Source organism: Lathamus discolor, chromosome 4 (genome assembly GCF_037157495.1).
Source record: "Lathamus discolor isolate bLatDis1 chromosome 4, bLatDis1.hap1, whole genome shotgun sequence".
NCBI lineage: Eukaryota > Metazoa > Chordata > Aves > Psittaciformes > Psittacidae > Lathamus > Lathamus discolor.
Window position 1 is genome coordinate 100,530,314 of NC_088887.1, and position 18,270 is coordinate 100,548,583.

Genomic DNA, 18,270 nt, shown 5'->3' on the forward strand with positions numbered 1-18,270 from the left:
TGCAATTAATATGTTTGGCCTTGAGAGGGAGAGGGAAATAAGTGCAATGGAGGAATACGTGATAATAATGTAAAGAGGAGCAGGGAGTAAAAGACCTGGAGAAAGATTATAAAATGTAAAATAAGAAAATGCATTGCAAATTATGATATGCTTTCAAAGAAGAGAATGAGAAGCAAGAAGTCTTGGGAGGGGGGGGAAAGAGAAGGAAAAAATTACAGTATTTAGGTTAATTGGAACTGTATTTGGTTTGTACTGTATTCATTTATCTCTTTGGATGGAGCTGTGTATTAATAGTGCATAGCTGTGGTTTGTATTAAAGCATACAGAGCTAATCAATACTTGGGTAGACCTTACAAACTGCAGTTGTGTTTGATTCACTGTATTATAATGGAGAGACTCAAAAGCCTTTTCAGTGTTCCAATTAAATTGTGGGACTGTTCGGACCATGGAACAAACAGGCCACATCAGATTTATCAAGGGAAAAATGCAAAGAAAAATGAGAATGCAGACCACACTCTTCATCTCACCAGCATCTGTGTGCCACCACAGTCAAAGCTGGGGACAGCCAAATTGATGGGAAAGGTAGACATATTATCCCACCATGTGTTACAGTAATTGAAGCCATTTCTTTTTAGGTAACAACAGTAGAAAGTTAACATTGATAGCAAATGTTCTTGCTTGAAGTCAGCTTTGTAGTAAAGCATTTTGTGTGGTGGTTTTTTGTTCTTTAGGCAATCGTTAATGAAAGGCAGTTCTCCTTAAGTAGCTAAGGAGGCATAGCAGTTTTTTAACGTTTGGTGGTTTATAGAGTTAAGGTGACCCTGGTGTAGAAATTCAGCTGACTTAATTGATTTGTTGCTGCTGTTTAAATAACACTCCCTATTGTAGTCCTCAGCTGCCAGGGGGAAAGATAATGGGTGGCGGAACAGATTAAGGAAAAGAAGATGAAGTAGAGCAAGAGAACACAGTTATAACCACTTTATAAACAGAAACCTGGAAATGACAGAATGCATAGCTGCCTCAAATCACTCACAGTTGTTCTCCTGGAAGCTGGGATCTATAGATGTTCCACAGATTAGTACTATGGCCTCTCCACCTTGGTGCCAAACAGTAGCTGTGATGTGTTAGGGTAATCCTGGTGCTTGAAAGCCATGCAGATTACCTACAGTGACCCCACAGAAAACTCTTTTTTTAAGTCCTGTTTGGAAACTGTGGGTAAATGCTGGCTTTTTGGAGGTTAAAATGTCTTCTTATGCTCTTTTGCCTTAAATGTTCGGTTTGCCATAAATATAGTCTGTAGGCTCGTGAAATCCAGTCTTCTCTACTGTTGCACAGTGGTTTTGGCAGTGCTTACAGACAAACATTTCACAACTGTATGCTTTAAAAGTTAGCTTATTTTGTGTTTATAATGTTTCTTTCTTTTTTTACCCTATTTCAGGTGGAGTTAGGCTTCACTTCTTCAGTCCCCTTGGTAGATTAGCTCAGGGAGCTTTTGTGTAGCTAGCTATAAATTATTAACAGGATGTGTTTTTACATGCCTTGTTTTCTCTTGGTGTTTCTCTGAGTATGTTGTGTACACATTGTAGATACCTGACAGAAATTTGAAAGCTAATTCATGCGGTGGTGCCACAGAGCCTACCCTTTGCTTGTGTGTTTCCTCCAGAGAGATGTTGCAGGAGTTTTGTTGTGGCCGCTTTGTTTCCCCAGCTTTGAGCAACTCTCTTCTTCAAAACAAGTGTTAGGGACACCCAGGTGCTCAGTCAGTTTAACCACATGGGGTTTTTCTCAGAGCCAAGGCTGCCATGCAGACTCTTAGCTGCTGTTTTCATCATCTCCTTGTGGAAAGCCATACTGGTGGTTAAACAGCAGCACAAAGGCTGCAGGCTCAGAGCTAGTCCCCATAGATGTGCTCTCCTCTGGCCACAGGAATGAGCCCAGCTAGGTCACACCACACATCTCTCCCTGGGTAGCCACATTGTGTGGAAAACCAGCCTTCATCCCATGCACATCTGCTTGTTAGCCACAGTGAACCAGTAGCAAAGTAAGAGAGTTTGCTTCTGAGGCACCAGTATAAATGCTAACCAATAGTAGAATAAAACCAAGGGGCGAGAAAGTCTGAGTTTCTATTTATCTGAAGCACTGAGACTTTTGAGCAGAAACCTGAAATGTATTCCCAGTATGGATTATAGACAGATTTAGGTTAGGTATTAGAAAGAAATTCTTCACTGTGAGGGTGGTGAGACACTTGTGCAGGTTGTTTAGGGAAGCTGTGGATGCCCTGTCCCTGGAAGTGTTTAAGGCCAGGCTGGATGGGGCTTGAGCAACCTGGTCTAATGAATGGTGTCCCTGCCCATGACAGGGGGGCTGGAACTAGGTTATCTTTAAAGGACCTTCCAACAAAAAACATTCCATGATTATTGGTACATAGTTTGGACTGCGTGATTTCAAGGGACTCTTACATATTTAGACTGAGTTTCCCGAGTGTTCAGGTGGGGGTGTAATGTACGCATACCCATGGGTACATGTGTATATGTACATGCAGGTTTCTGCCCAGGCAGTCCTGAGTAATAGATATTTGGTACAAGCCAGACCTCAAGTCTCTCACTTCCTAGTACCTTGGCTCATAGCTGGGAATTTCTGTCAGCTTTTTTTGACTCCTTTTTTTAGTAGTTCATCTTTTATCTCCACCATTCTGTTCAGAAAGCACTTGTGATGTTGTTTGTCAGGCAGCTTTACAAAGTGAAATAGTTCAGTTTTTTAGATGGAGGTACTCAAAATTAGCAAAAGTGTAGACAGCACTGTGATTGCAACGAAGGGAGAGTTTACCTTGGTAACGAAATCAAATTAAACCACTCTCAAACACTTTGCATTTCTAAACACTGTTTCACTTGTTTTTTCTTTTCCCTCCCTCAGGAATTCATTTTATCAGAAGATTACAACAAGATGACACTAGTGAAAAGTTACCAGGGTAAGAACCATGATCTGCATTAATTGGTTTGTGTTACCGTTAATTTCTGTCAATTGTTCTTGTAAGGAGTGGGAATGGAGAGGTGAATTGCAGTGATTGATTTTATTTTTTTTTTTACGTAATGCTGGTTTTATCAACAGATTTATAGTGTGCTTTGTTCTGAGGTTGCAAGACTTTTAAAGAGCTGTTTCATGTTCTGTTTTTCCCTTTAAATGTTCCTTTGAAATATCATTCTAGACAACAAACTGTCCAAAATCCAGGTGTTATGGTTTAAACCCAGCCACACAGCTCATCCACTCACTCCCCCCCTTCTTTCCCTCCCTCTAGTCCTGGAGGGACGGAGAGGAGAATCGAAAAGAATGCAACTCCCACGGGTTGAGATAAGAACAGTTTAGTAACTAAGGTATAACACAGATCACTACTGCTACCACCAATAGTAATAATGATAAAGAAAATAACAAGAGGAAAGAATAGAACATCTCAACACCGGCTGACCAATAACTCGCCCCCCCCCACCCAACCGAGCACCGACAGATACCTCGTCCAACCCCGCAGTCAACTAGCCCTTCCAGGTAACTCTCTGTTACATCCTGGGCATGACGTGCTGTGGTATGGAATACCTCTTTGGCTAGTTTGGGTCAGGTGTCCTGTCTCTGCTTCCTCCCAGCTTTCCCTCCTTCCTGGCAGAGCATGAGGCTCAGAAAGTCCTTGGCCAGACCAAACATTTGAGCAGCAACTAAAAACATCAGTGTTATCAGCCCTGTTCCCAGGCCAAAAGTCAAAACACAGCACTGCACCAGCTACTAAGAAGGAGAAAAATGCCTGCTACTGCTGAACCCAGGACACAAGGCCACATTTGGGGAAGAGGAGTATTCATTTTTAATCTTCAGTGATCCAGTGTATGTAATGAAACGTTGTAGGAAACTAACCCGTCTTTTAGGGCTGAAGCATTCAGGACTGTAGCTTTTGGGGTTACTCTAGTTATATTCCAGTAACTGTTGGCTTCAGTAATCTCAGGATTATCAGTGAATACCTGCCATAGTAAAAGGTCAAGAAATGCTAATCCATACCTTTTCTAACTATATTCTAGTATTCACTAATGTGATGTTTTAAGAAACCTAGTTAGTTATGCTTGTCAAACCTCTAAAGGACACTCTTCTTGGGACAGGTATTCTTACAAAAGTAACTAAAACGTGCAACGTTTTATTTTTATCTCTCATCTGCTGTTAGACTAGGAGGTGATGTGGTATTCTCTGCTGTCATATCACATATGCTAAGCATTATGTTTCTGTATAGAGGCCTCTGATATGTTTGCCTGAGATTTCTCGCATACATTTTAAAATATACATGTACTCGTGTATTTTGAGTCTTACATCTTGAAAGGTTGAGAGGATAATTTAAATCTCTAAATGGAGTCTCTGGAGATCACTTTGTAACATTTAGATTTTAAGGCATGAAGAGAATCTTGATTTTTGTATAACACAGCTAACATGCGCTGGCCTTTGAGTTTTACTTCAGCTGTTTAATGAATGTCTGCTGTACTGTAAAATTGAGATAGAATGCCTTCATTTTTTTCTTAGCTTGTAAAAACTGAAGTAGAACATGCAGTGATGATAAAATGTATATGTGAATGTTAAATATGATTGCTGCAGTCTGACGATACAAGTCTTTAGTATCCAATTTTGTGATTGCCCCACAATCACCAAAGTTTCACACACTTAGGTTTTATATTTAAGGGTTGTGGCACTGAAAAGTCCTATGACTGTTCTGTCACCCCCTTTGTTATTAGCTCATACATTTGCCTGCTTGGATTCAATCTTACAGGCTAATCACAGCTGAGGAAGAGTGAGCTGAAATCTGCTGTATATACAGAGCAACATATGTATGAGACCAGTTTTCTTGACAAGCTCTTGAGGGAAAAGGCTGAAAATTTTGATGGGGGGAACATACAGCATATATCTCGGCAGGATGGCAGATTGGTCACTTGACTGTGGCAGCCCACCCAAGACCTGGGGAGAGCCCCTCATAAAATTAAAAGATAAAAGAAAATGAAGGCTGTTCTGGCCTTTTGTTGCAGTGTGCCAGATGTGCTGCTGCTGCAGAATCCTTTGCATAGGAAGATGCCATGGGGAACCTCCATGGGTTGTCCTGTGGAAGAACCCCAAGAGTTCAGATGGCATCCCTCAAACGCTGGACAACAGGGGATTCTATTGAGTCCATTAACATCAGAAGAGAGGTGATAACAGGTGACCACAGTCCCACCTGCAGTGGCCTCCTTCCTAGACTGCCTGTCTCAGCATGGAAAAGTTTTTGATAAGTTCTGGTCATTTTGTATCAGGATTCTCAGATGATGTGTTATCTGAAAGTTCTTAACTTATTTTGGGGCAAGTGAAGCAATACTGTGCCCAGAATAGAAATTGAATACAATTTCAGTTGTAGCCCAAACCACAGTGACTGCTGACAGTAAACAGTGTCTGCCTTTGGGCTCTTTTAAGCCAGTGTTCGTGATGCTCACTGATGATGTGTCCCTCAAGGGCATGGAGCCCTGTCCCATTTTCCTCCCTTGCTCCCAGAGTTTGATGTTTGGTAATTTCCTTGTTCAAGATGATGGAAACTGTATTCCCCTAATTTAAAAAATACTGGCAGTATGCAAGTTATCTAGTTTTGGGAGTGGAAAGAGTGTGGTGATTCCAGGCTGCTGGGATCCCCAAATTGATGTGTGTGTATGTCTCTCACATACCTGCGAGGCTATGGGTGTTGAAGAAACCCTTCCCTCCCTTCAGCAGCCTCAGCTGAAAGCTCTTTTGGGGGAGGGAGGGTAAGCAAAGCCTTATGTACATCCCTTTGACCTCTTGGAATGTACTTATTTCATTAATGTCTACTCCACACTTGCTAGAGAGCACTGTCTTGCCATCCATGGGCACCACTTCTAGTAAAAGGTAAAAGCCCTGCCTTTTAGAAGAAGTTTTAGGAGGAGATTGAGGTGACTTGGGTAGTGGCAGGTATCCCCACAGCCAGTTCAAACCATGAGGAGCCAACACTAGCAGTAGCAGTTGCCACGTGCTGAGAAAACATTCCTGGACAGGCCTTGAACAGTCTGATCTCAGCTATGTCTGCAAGTCCTGCAGAAGTGCATAGGTCTGCCTGTAGCACTCTTGGTGTACACAAGCCCCCTGGGGCCTGTATATGAGCCCATCAGATGACTGCAGCAACAGGCATCCCGTTATGGCCCTTTCTGCAGTGTACCACTCCACCAGCTAGTGCAGGTGGAGAGACCAACGAATAGGTAGAGACAAGCATTAGTCACCCATGGGGTCACTGAATTTCTTCCTAGAGATATATGGAGGGTGGAGAGGAGAGAGGATCTGTTTAAGTGCTCAAGTGGCTCCTGGGTGGTCCCATCTGTCTGCCTTGATTACAAACCTGGAGTTTAAAAGTGTGTGGAAACAAGAGCCAAAATCTGAGCTCTTCTGTGGGCAAGGGTGAAAGCATCAGGGCACAGTTCATGTGTAACACTCTAAACTGGTCTGGCTGCCAGACAGTTATGGCAACTTGTATAAATGCATTTATTGACTTTTCTCCTCAGGGAATCTGGGTTTAAAAAGCAGCGTGGATCAGGAGCAGATGTTGGCTTGTGCAAGCCTTCTGTTCTTTGCTGCAACTTGCTCTCCTTCATAGGGTTCGAACACAGCTCTCATCTGTGCTGTATATTTGTATAGGGCAGGCAGTTCATACCGTCTTCCCATTCTATTCTGAAGAATTTCTCTGCATTTCAAATGGAGGTTTCAGGCTGGGTTTTAAGCTTCCAAAGATATTTAATCTTTCCAGTGTGTCAGCTTTTACAGGAACAAATACAAGCACCCTGCTTTGCATGACACATGTTGCTGAGTCTCAGAACACTCATAAACCAGTCGGGCTGCAGATTGAAGAGTGTGGCATTTGCTGCTAAATTACAGCTGAGAATAACTCTGCATGTCTTTCCAGGCACTTGTTTTATTAAAAAGTCATTTCAGTCAGCACTTCACAACCAAGCCCACTGGTCATTCATAAAAAAACCACCCATCTGTATAAGCCTGGGTTCCCTTGTTTTAATGAAAAGCTTTTGATGGCTTTATTTAGGTAGCAGCAGAGATTTATTCCTTCAGCTGTATTGTTCATCTTACCCAGCTGTGATGTTTTTAGGGATTTCTGTTTTATTGATTGGTTTGGTGGTTTGTTTTGTTTTGTTTTGTTTTTTTACTTTATCTTATTCCAATTTCCTTTTTAGCTGGTTTACATGCAATGCTAAAACTTGCCTTTGGAGCAGGCTTGTGCCTGTGCTGTAACTCATCATTCCGCTTGGGTACCGCAGTCTGCAGCCCAGATCCACCAGACCTCAAAAGAGGTTTAAGTGGAGCCCAGAGTCTTTTGCACAATGGCAGCTTTGTTGGTGATGATACAATGATGGAAGGAAGACTTGTGCTACTGTAGAAGACACGTGGCTACAATAGGCATAGAAGGAATTAAGTCTTCCCTCTGCTCTTTTTCATGCAAACACAACATGCAGAGCAGGGACCTTACAAGCTTGCATGGTAGCTCATGTCAATGGGATTATCAAACACCAACTTCTTCTATAGGGAAGTGTGAGTGGGTGATTACAGATTTGAGGAGTTGGGAGCATCTGGTATTTTGCCGTGGTCTTCTGCCCCCATGTTCTTGTCCACAATGCAATTGTATGTCTGTCTGCTTAATTTCCAGCTCATCAAAGCAGGGTCATGATGATTCTGTTTGTCCTGGAGATGGAGTGGGTGTTAAGCACCGGGCAAGACAAACACTTCACATGGCACTGTTCAGAGAGCGGCCAGCGCCTGGGAGGGTACCGCACCAGTGCAGGCGCCTGTGGCCTGCAGTATCCTTTGCTGAGCTTTCAGCTTTATTTCTGCTCTTTGGCACTCAAACAATCATTTTCTAGTTGTGCTCCAAATTCTGTGCCCTGTATAGGTTCTGTACTTCGTGAGAGAAGCTGTTATTTAAAGCCAATTTTAATAACTGTTCTCCTTGCTCTGTCTCCTTAATGTGTGGTGGCATATTTAGGTCTAAGCATTTTTGAGCAAAACAATGGGCAGTCTGCAGCCTTTTGTGGTCTGCTATTGTAATAAATATGGACAGGGCTTCATTTAAACATGCTTTCTTCTAAGAACTGATGGTACCAAAGTAGGTCAGTGATCAGGTCAGTGTGCCTGTGTGTGCATGGTAAAAATTAAATAACTTTAATATAAAATAATGAGTACTTGTCCTTCACTCTGGAACAGCCCACTACGTATTGGGAATTTGGGTTAACTAAAGACTAAATGGCTCCAGGAATGGCACTCAGGTGGCTTTTTCACCTACAGCAGCCCCAGCTGCCTGACAATAAAAGAAATATTAATTCAGCTTTATTGCAAATGAAAGGGAAGTGGAAAAGTATGAGTTCTCAGGCTGAAACCAGGGGTTAGAATAAACAGACTTTTTAGTGCCTCACAGTGTACATGGTATAGAATAGCTAGGGTTCGAAAGGACCTTAAGATCAGATAGTTCCTACCCCCTGCCGTGGGGAGGGAAAAAACGTAGATATGGATGATGTGTGCTTTGCAAGCTCATGGGAAGTGAGGTTGAATCATAATTACTGTCTGAACATGGGCTTACTTTATATAATCTGGTCGTTTGGCCAATCTAAATGGCATGAAGACTGAATTTAATTTTTAATCGAATGATAAATACTTTTGAAAGTGTGATAAAGGAATTTGTTATATATTTCTTTAATCTCTTCAGAAAATGCACCATTCCAAGTGATTCAAATTTTTGGAGGACACTTGAATTTGGGTCATCAGATGATGCTGGTGGAGGGCAGGTGAGGGGAGAATCATTGACAAATATTACAAAAAGTTTGGCAGAGCCAGGAACGTGGGATTTTCCCGCAGTATCCCATGCGCATAAAATCAGTGCTATAACTCCTCTGTTCATGGGGAAGGGCTACTTCAAAGGTGCTTCATAGCAAACCACAAATTGTGTCCTTTGAAATAGTCTCATTTTTTCTCACTCTTTGCTTTACTCAGAGAGACTGCATTATTAATATAAAGAGGTATGAGCTGGATGCCTAAAAGTACACTCTGAATACTTCCTTGAGACTGAAGGACTATTCACAAAGTTGCAGTATACTTGTATTAAAAGAATTAATGAGTCATGAAAGGAATGCAAAGCTTGTATAAGCAATATTTTTGCCTCAACATTTTTCCACCAGATTTGATGTGGAAACCCGGCACGTGTTTGTAGGTGATCATTCTGGGCAAGTGACCATACTCAAACTAGAGCAAGAATCCTGCAGCCTCGTTACAACATTTAAGGGACACACAGGTAAGGCCTCAGGAGGAGACCCAGTTTGGTTGTTTGTCTGTGCTTATTAGCATCATGGTGGTTTGATGCTCCTAGGAAACACTAGGTTGGCTTTTGTTAGTGCATAGCTCTGAAGGAAGATAGACCTTAAATTGTCACTACAGCTCAGGGAAGTTTATTGGTAAAAAAGGGGAGTGATCATACCTCTGATCAGAAAATTTCTAAGGCAGAAAACATCACAATCAGTAGCTGTTAATTAAAGCTGGGTGAGACTAGAATTAGTTGTGCTAATTTGGTGGGGGGGGGGGGGGAAGGGTGCTTCTCAAAGAAAAACAGTGTTGATAGACACTTGCCCAAGTGGAAGACACACATCTTGGATGTTGCTTGTTTCACTGCTGCAGCTGATGACAGTCCCACTTTAAAAACAGCAACCCTGGGATGTGATCCTGCCATCTAACAGAAGAAAAGGTAGTCATTCCTCAGTATTTTCTCTCCATATCTCTCTCTGATTGAAAGCTAATAGCTCAATCATGAGGTAGCACAAGGTAGTTCAATCCGCGTGCTAGGATAATGTGAAGTTGTCCATAGTACTGCACACTTGCTTCTCTTTTGTAATCTGAGAATAATGGAGATGAAAAGCTGTAAAGTCACACTATGACCATCTTTCTGCTACATTACGCTGCTCAGTGGATTCATCCATGCCAGTGGCAGCGTAGCCCTCTACCCACAGAAGAGCAAAATGGGGCTTCAGCAGGTTTTCAATTGGCAAGCACAGTGGCTGCATTTAGCCGTTGCTAAAGAGACCTGCATTTTAATCACTCCATATATTTTGTTGTATCTTTATGTATGTGTATATATACATACATATCTACAGTCCTGTCTTCCGCTGAAATGACTGTTGTATGCATCTCCTATTTCAGGTGGTGTCACTGCTCTTTGTTGGGACCCAATACAGCGAGTTTTGTTCTCGGGCAGTTCTGATCATTCCATTATAATGTGGGATATTGGAGGAAGAAAAGGAACAGCCATCGAGCTTCAGGGACATAAGTACGTTCAAAGACCTTCCTCCTGGTTTTGTGGGAGAAAAGCTAAAGGCAGAAGCAACACCTGGAAACAAACAGCCCAAAGGCCTTCACAAACCTCAAGCTTTTATGTGTGATTCCCTGTGGTCCATATGCAACAGGAATGAGTTGCTTATAGTAAGTTTTCCAGCACTGGGCCCACAGGCTGGTTTGAAAGGCTGCAAAGGGTGGTGAAGTGAAGCACAATATCTATAGTCGTGAATGTCCTGAACATGTTATGCCAGAGCCTGCGTCTTTGCGTCTTTACAGAGGGTCCTGAAAGGAGAACAGCTGGAGAGAATTCTCGGGTTTTAGGTGCTAAGGTCTTTCCTTCCTCTAGAGGGAGCATCAGGCTTGGATAATTAGTCCTTTTTTCCTCCATGCTAACTTTTTCCATGACGCTTTACCTACAGCATGACTTCTAAGTAATGTGCTTTATCCATAGGAGCCTTCACTATCTCCTCAATGCAAAGAGGCTTCATCTTTGCACTTATAGAGCTCATATTTGCATAGGATAGTGAGATGTCTTTGAAGAACAGGCCTGTGCTGGGCACTGAGTAGAGACCAGAACGGCTCTAGTTGCAATGATCTGCTAGCCTTTTAACACTAGCAATGCAACAGGGTTGTTTCAGTGTATACGGAGTGCATATATGTGGGGCTCGTGTGCAGGCTTAGTTCTGGAGAGAAAAAATCTTGTGGTGGCTTTGGTCTGACAGTTTCTTACATATTCATACATTTCTTTTGAGAGATGCTTCACTCTGCTGAGCGATTTTGATGCCACTGGGATTTCAGAGCACTGCAGAGCCTTTGCTGAAATGTCCTGATCACCCTTGTACCCTACCAGTGGTGCTTGCTAATGCACTGCTGCTAGATTTGTTGCTGTGGAAATTAGTTCTCCTAATACAAGGCTAGCCTCTGGATCTTAGTCTGTGATATGGCTGTTGGCCGGCACTGTACAGCACAGAGACTTGGTTGCAAGAACAACAGGGACTAAGAAATGTTTCACCTGATGGTGCTGCTGCCATCAGCAGGAGGGCATGGTGAAGGCAGGCTGTGCTGTACCAAACTGTTCCATAAACACATTCTTCTTTGGAGGAGCAGCCATATGCACAAGCAGATGCACTAGAATTGAAGTCCTTTGAGTAGACAAGACCAGTGGTGGTAGCAAAGAAAACAACATGTTGTGGTTATTTCCAGTCACTGTACACTCAGTTACCATCTCTTTGTAACTGTTTTTTCCATCATAGTGTTGTACGGTCTTTGTTTCCCAGGTTATAAATAGCTTGAGATAAGACCTGGGTTTCTTTCTTTTACGAAGGACTGAACCCAGCTTTGGGGGTTTAAGCTGAATTATTTCTCCCATGTTGCTTTTTCCTTAAAAGAAGAAGCAGAAGCACCTAAATCTTCCACCTTGCCTTTAGAAGGCCTAGGAACAATCTGGTCATTCTTTTATTATTTTTTGAAATTCTCTTTGCTTGTTAATGCAAAAAGAAAATCTTCAGTAGCTTCTCAGTGCTTCATTCCTACGTGTTGCAGAGATTTACAAAAACAAAGTTGTTACTGTCTGACAAAGAAGGTGCCTTACTGGGGCTGTGTTTATGCATCCAGATGTGCCTTCGGAGAGCAGTTCTGACTTCCCACTGCAGCTGGGACTTTCCATCTTAGGAGCAGCCAAAGCAGTTATCAGGACAGTTATCATTTTGCTTTTGTGGATGCTGCCCAGATGAGCAACACTCTGGTTTTGGTCCCAGCTAGACAGCAAAGGCTGGTTTGCATACCATGGCTGCTGTGTACAGTGGTGGTGGGGGGAACATATGGACAAACAAGTGGTTTGTACTAATTTATCGTATATTATATTCTTACTTGTGTACTAGGCATAGATGGTTGATCAGTAACTGTCTTGTTTCTTTTTCAGTGATAAAGTTCAGTCTCTCTCCTATGCTCACCACACCCGGCAGCTCATCTCCTGTGGTGCAGATGGGGGAATTGTCGTCTGGAACATGGATGTTGAGAGGCAGGAGGTAGGTGCTTGGTTCTTGTCAATTTAGTGTGAAACAATCTTGGGAAGAAGGGGCCTTTCTAAAATGTGCAACTTTCAATCTGAACAGAATTATTTCAGGCTTTAAAAATATTTTGTTTGGACATGCTACAGTTGTTATTACAGCAATTACACTGTGCCTTTGATAATATGGTACAGGGGAAATTGGCTGGCAGAAAATGTGTATGAAGTAGGCTGCTAAATGTCTCTTACCCTTTACATTACTGCTCTGAAAGACAATCTCTATGGGGAGGGTATTGTGAGATGTTCTGCTTTTTTTTTTTTCAGCACATCATGAGAAATATTATCAGTTCAGCGGTAAATGGACGGATTGATAATTATTAGGGGCTTTTAAGAAAACATAGCAAGAAAATTCTTTGTCATCTCTGCAACTCAGGCTTTTTCCTATAGTTGCTAAAAAGACATTTAACTAGGGCTTCAATCTCACCCACTACTTGGTCTTGCTTCCCTCTGGTGTAACCATGTAGAAGCAGGGTAAGTGACTTTGCTGATCCAGACAGTAGGATTTCACCCACGCCCTCCTAATTCCTTCTGTGCTGTGCAGTCAGTGAATGTAAGTGGGGGCAAATGTGCACTCCAGGTCTTCAGCAACTGCTGGAGCAGCCTCCGCTTGGTGATTTCAGAGACCTGACTCAGGAAGGGGGAGAGAAGGAACACTGTGCTGAGTGAGTCAAGCGTCAGCGTGGCAAATCCTGGTGACATGAGTCACAGCAAACTTCTGCTGTGTTCCTGCAGGGGGTAGGAAGGCACCCTGAGTACCTGCAGCAGGTGGGTTTGAACAAGGCTTTTGGCCGCATGGGTTACACCAGCTTTGCTGGTTCTCAAGGGGCTTGTCCTCCCTGGTCATGTGTGACTCCCTTGAGCAGGAAGGAAAGCTAAGTGGAAAACTGGATTTTAAAGAAACTTACTGAAATAGGCATAGGGAGGAACTGAGCTCCCTTTTTTATGTGAATTAGCATTCCAGTTGGCTGTCTTCAATTGCTAATCTAATGGCCAATTATGTCATCAGCTCCCAAAGTGAAACGAAAGCAGTGTGGCTTCCTCCTTCCCAACAGATGTTTCCTTTTAGCTGCAACTCGAACATCCAGAAATACAAACTTTTTATTTATTTGCTGCCTTTGAAAGGCCACATTAAGGGTAAAGGACTGGCTTGTCACAAACCAGGCAACAATGCTGTGAGAAGGCTGGTTTAAAAAGTGGAGGAGACATATCATTAGCTAACTGAGGGCTTAGCAGCAAGTGCTAATGGGTGCGCTGCTTTCTCTGACTGTGGCTATGTGGGCTGGTTCATTTTCTCAGTAGCACAATAGGGTGCTCGTGCTGCTGAACCGTCCCCAAAACATGAACCTTTGAGATTTTAATACTGACCTTGGTTTGGGATCCCAGAGCATTTTGTTCTGGAATTTGACTTTGGTATTTTTGCCCTTGTTTAAGGGTTTTCTCCAAAGTGAGTACTGGGCATGCATGACATGATGCTATCAGATTATCTCATATCTCTGAGGCTACATTAGAGTGAGTGAAACCATTTTAGCCCTTGATTCTTTATTTTCTTCTCTGTTTTTAAAAAGCTGTAAAAAGACAACATCTGAAAGATGTTAGAAGCTGTGTTTCTATTTGACTACAAAGTGTTTACTTGTCACAAGCAAAATGTCTTCATCTATAATGTTATGTGTAAGAGATGAAAGCTGTAACACACAATGTAAATCTGTAGGCATTAAATGGAAAGACTGCTGTGGGTAGAAAAGACGATTATTTGCCAGCAGAATGAACTGCCTTTAGAGTAAATAGCAGAAGAAGGTGATACAGGTGTTTGCTTTATGGCTAGGGATCAAAGCTGTTCTTAGAGCTGAGGATCTACACCAGCCTTACCTTATCTTTGTCTGGCTTTTGTATTATTTTAAATTGTTAATCTCAGCTATGTTTCTTGCCATTTTAAATTGCAGCACGTGGGGAGCCAGTGGCTCTGGTAAGACAACTGCAGTTTGCTAATAGGACTTCCTCACAAAGTTTTAAACATTATTTAGTGTTCATTTAATCTCATGGGGTTGGTGGGACTGGTGGGAGTGTGGTACAGTGGCCCTGAGACAGTGCTGGCAGGGCTTCTGGCCTGGGCTGCCCCAGTGAGGGGACAGTATGGATCCACTTGCCAGCACTGGCTTTGGGATGAGCTCTTGTCCTGGCAGAGCAGAGAAAGGAGCAGAAGTCTTCTGCAGGGAAGGAGTATCACTCTTGCTAGGTCAGGTTAGGACAGACAGACTGACAGCCCACCAGCTGGAGAACGGTCAAGAACCAAGAATCTTCCCAAGTCTCGCATCTCCCAGAAGGTTTCCTAAACACTGTGGGGAGACACACCATGTTCCCCAAGCAGCTCAGTGCAAGGCAAGTGTTGAGGGACCCAAATGTAAGGGAGGATATCGACTGTCCCTTCTATGTACTCCCCTGCCACTTCGGGCATTTCCTGAGCTCTTTCAGGATCTGGCAAGACTTGCTTCCCTGCAGAGTGTCTGGTCTATACTACTCTGCACAGCAAAGCCTGGCCGCAGGAGAGAGAAGTGCCTTTAATATTTTCTTTCTTTTCTTTAAATCTTCATACCCACTTAATCCACAATGTGAGTGCAAAACTACACACCGTGTTAGAAAATAGAAAATCTCTCTTCATCTTTGTGTAAAGGTGGGGAAAAGAGCTGGTTTAGGGTTTAGACTTGTCCAGGTGAATCTCATCTTTCTTACCCTTATGTGTGATTTGTATCATAGATACCTCTGACAGCAAGAATGCCTCTTACAGTATTAAAGAAAGAAACACTAAATAAAAAACCCAAACCAAATCAGCATTTCGTATACCTTCCACTTCCCTCCAGATGAGCTATTGGAAATACTAATTGTCCCCAGATCCCACCAGAGGCAATAGCAGATGGTAAATGCTGTCCAGACAGGACAGAATATTTTTATATGCTTAATTCCAGACTTGGAGAGGTGGGGGAAGCTTGCCTGTTGCTGGGTTATTTTTATGGTCTTATAATCGAACCCTGCTTCATGATTTGGGTGAGAAGTGTTCTCCCCTCATCCTTCACAGATCAGAGCTGAACCAAAAAAGACATCCCAAGGAACAATTAAAATGGCATCTTGTAAAAATGGGGATTTTTAATCAAGTTTAGTTGGCCACATCACTGCACCCCAACATACAATTTTTGTCCTGTTTCTAGGATCCGTTGGAAGATTTTTTGTTTGTTGCTCAATCCCACTTTGTCTTTGTGTGTGTGTGTTGCAGACCCCGGAGTGGCTGGATAGTGACTCTTGTCAAAAATGTGACCAGCCTTTCTTCTGGAACTTCAAGCAAATGTGGGACAGTAAGAAAATAGGCCTCAGGCAGGTTTGTATGCATCCTCTAGTGTGTTAACATGGTGCAATTAGGCTGTTCTGTCATAATAGATCATGGTAGCCTTTTTTCCCTACAGCCTTGAGAACTTGCACCTTATTCTTCTGCTGACGAGGTTTGATTTATGACGTTTCTTTTCTCTCCTTTTTTTTCTTCTTTTTTTTTTTTTTTTTTTCCCAGTCCCTATAATAACCACATGTAATAGGCCTTGAGCTGAGTAAATTGGTTTTGGGCCTTCCATGGCTTTAGCCATGTGGGATTTTGCTTATTGTTAGTTGAATGTGTTGTAGAAAGAAATTTGCAGCTGATTTTTGGAGACTGTGCTGGAACAAAAGCTGTTTTCAATGAGGTCGGGTAAACATCTGTAACTGCTCAGGCTGTGTTAGAAAAGGCTTATTGGTCTGCTTGGAACATGCTGCTGCATTTTCCTGCCCAGTAGGAGACTGCTGCGGATTGCAGACTTTTGGGAGAGGGGTGTAAAAATGCTACGAAGGTTGTTCTCATGAAGCTTGGAGAAGTCAAGTGCCTGGGGCAGAGCTGAGCTGCATCTTCTCTTTATGTAATGCTCATCACAGCAGAGCCTGCCTATCCTTTGGCTGGTGAGGCTGCCTTGTCATCCCAGACAGCCAGTGCGTGAGAAAACATGAGGTGGGTAGCATCAAAATACAGAAACACAAGTGCTTCTGGGGCTGAAAACGGCCAAAAGAGTTGACCAAGGTGATTAGATGATAGATGTTGGTACTTAGAGACTGGGATGGGACTCCAGAATGACACTGCATTGATATATCCCTGTCCTGCCTCAACCTGGAGATGTTTTAATGTGTCACATGCTGCTGAGTGGTGTTGTCACCCCCATAATCCCCCAAAGTGGCACTTTCAGTGTCGGGGTAATTACAGCTCCCAGCCCTGTGGCAGGTGTCCAGCTGGCTGGGACACATCTGGGTGCATAGCAGGGCTCTTTGCCCTGTCCTCCTTGTCTCTAGCTGTGCTTACCAAAGGAGGACAGCTTGGACTTCCTTCTTCTGCATTCTACCCTGTTGAAAGCCCCCTGCAACATTGGTCACACTCAACGTGGAAGCCCTGACCCACAGCTACATCGACACATGCCAAGTGGTGGAGGCAGGGGTGATTTACTAGGTGGTGTATGGTGTCAGCCTGGAGCCTCGGAGAGAGGTGGAGTCCACCTAGCTTGGGTACTGCTTTATCTGCCACTTCCTGTGTCCATGCTAGTGATCAGCTGCTGTGTGCCAAACAGGAGGAGCCTGTTTTCCTTCATCTTCCCTGGTGTCACTTTCCTGTTTGCTGCAGCCTTAGCTGGATATTGCTGGAGTAAGATAGTAGAGCCAGCAGGACCTGAGCAGTAATATGGATTTGTGGCTGAAGATGCCTTTCTGTGTGTTGTCTCTTACAGCATCACTGCCGGAAGTGTGGCAAAGCTGTGTGTGGCAAATGCAGCTCCAAGCGCTCCTCCATCCCGCTGATGGGGTTTGAGTTTGAAGTGAGAGTCTGTGATAGCTGTCATGAGTCCATAACGGATGAAGAGTAAGTGTGGACACTGGGCTGGCTTGCACTGGAGTAAGGCAAAACTCCTGCCTCCAGGAGGGTCCAGGCAGATGTGGGGCTCTGGGAGGGAGCAGTGAGGCAGGGTGGTCCCTGGTGACCACCCAACTGGGAGGGATAGAGAGCTCTCATGCCAGAAAGGTCTTAAAGTGGCACTTAACGGAGAGATTGCTGAATTAATGACTTACAGCAGCATTCAAATATTTATTTTCTCAATAGAGAACATTTTGGGGGAAAATCCTGCAGTCACAGTCTTTGCCGATCCTTTGATTCCTTTCTTCAGGCGGGCGCCCACAGCTACTTTCCATGACAGTAAGCACAACATCGTTCACGTACACTTCGATGCAACCAGGGGATGGCTGTTGACCTCGGGGACAGACAAGGTTATTAAGGTAAGAGCAAGGAGGTGGCTCTATCTCCTGTATTTCATTTGTCCTTCCTCTCCCATGTGTCTGCAGGTATGTTCTACCCACTTTCTTCTATCCAGACACTTCTCACTGATGGGCTTCTGCCCAATAAGGACCAACGAGGTCTTGGTCTATGAAGTTATTGCCTGAAGGAGTTGGGACAGGTGCTCACTGTAGCTTTTCCTCTCAGAAGATAAACTGTATTTCAACGTGGTGAACCTCAGTTTGGATGGCTGGATAAAGAAAGAGCTAAAATAATGCATAAGTTTATAACAAAGCTTTAATAATTAAAAAACTCCAACAATTGCATTGTGTTATGGCCACACTAATCATTCAAGTTAGCAATATAGTGTGGGGGTTTTGGTTTCTCTTAAGGCCAGCTGTGAATCTGGCTCATAAGAGTAAAGCATAGTGACATATAAAATGTGATTTGGTCAACCTCCGCCAGTCTGACAGTGCTGGAAATCAAACTCAAACTTCTTCAGACT

The 18,270-nt window shown here is 43.3% G+C and overlaps 1 protein-coding gene across 3 annotated transcripts in view; it reads left to right on the forward strand.

Moving 5' to 3' along the window:
- Nucleotides 1-18,270, forward strand: part of WDFY2 (WD repeat and FYVE domain containing 2) — a 63,885-nt gene that overhangs the window by 44,362 nt on the left and 1,253 nt on the right. For 2 of the 3 annotated variants that reach the window (XM_065678302.1, XM_065678305.1), the window contains exons 4-11: nt 2,914-2,968; nt 7,706-7,856; nt 9,228-9,340; nt 10,240-10,366; nt 12,296-12,401; nt 15,708-15,809; nt 17,227-17,357; nt 17,659-17,767. In XM_065678302.1, the coding sequence (XP_065534374.1) occupies nt 2,914-2,968; nt 7,706-7,856; nt 9,228-9,340; nt 10,240-10,366; nt 12,296-12,401; nt 15,708-15,809; nt 17,227-17,357; nt 17,659-17,767 (894 nt within the window). Of the gene's footprint in view, nt 1-2,913; nt 2,969-7,705; nt 7,857-9,227; nt 9,341-10,239; nt 10,367-12,295; nt 12,402-15,707; nt 15,810-17,226; nt 17,358-17,594; nt 17,768-18,270 lie in introns of those variants that run through there. The other variant, XM_065678304.1, reaches the window with a different exon arrangement.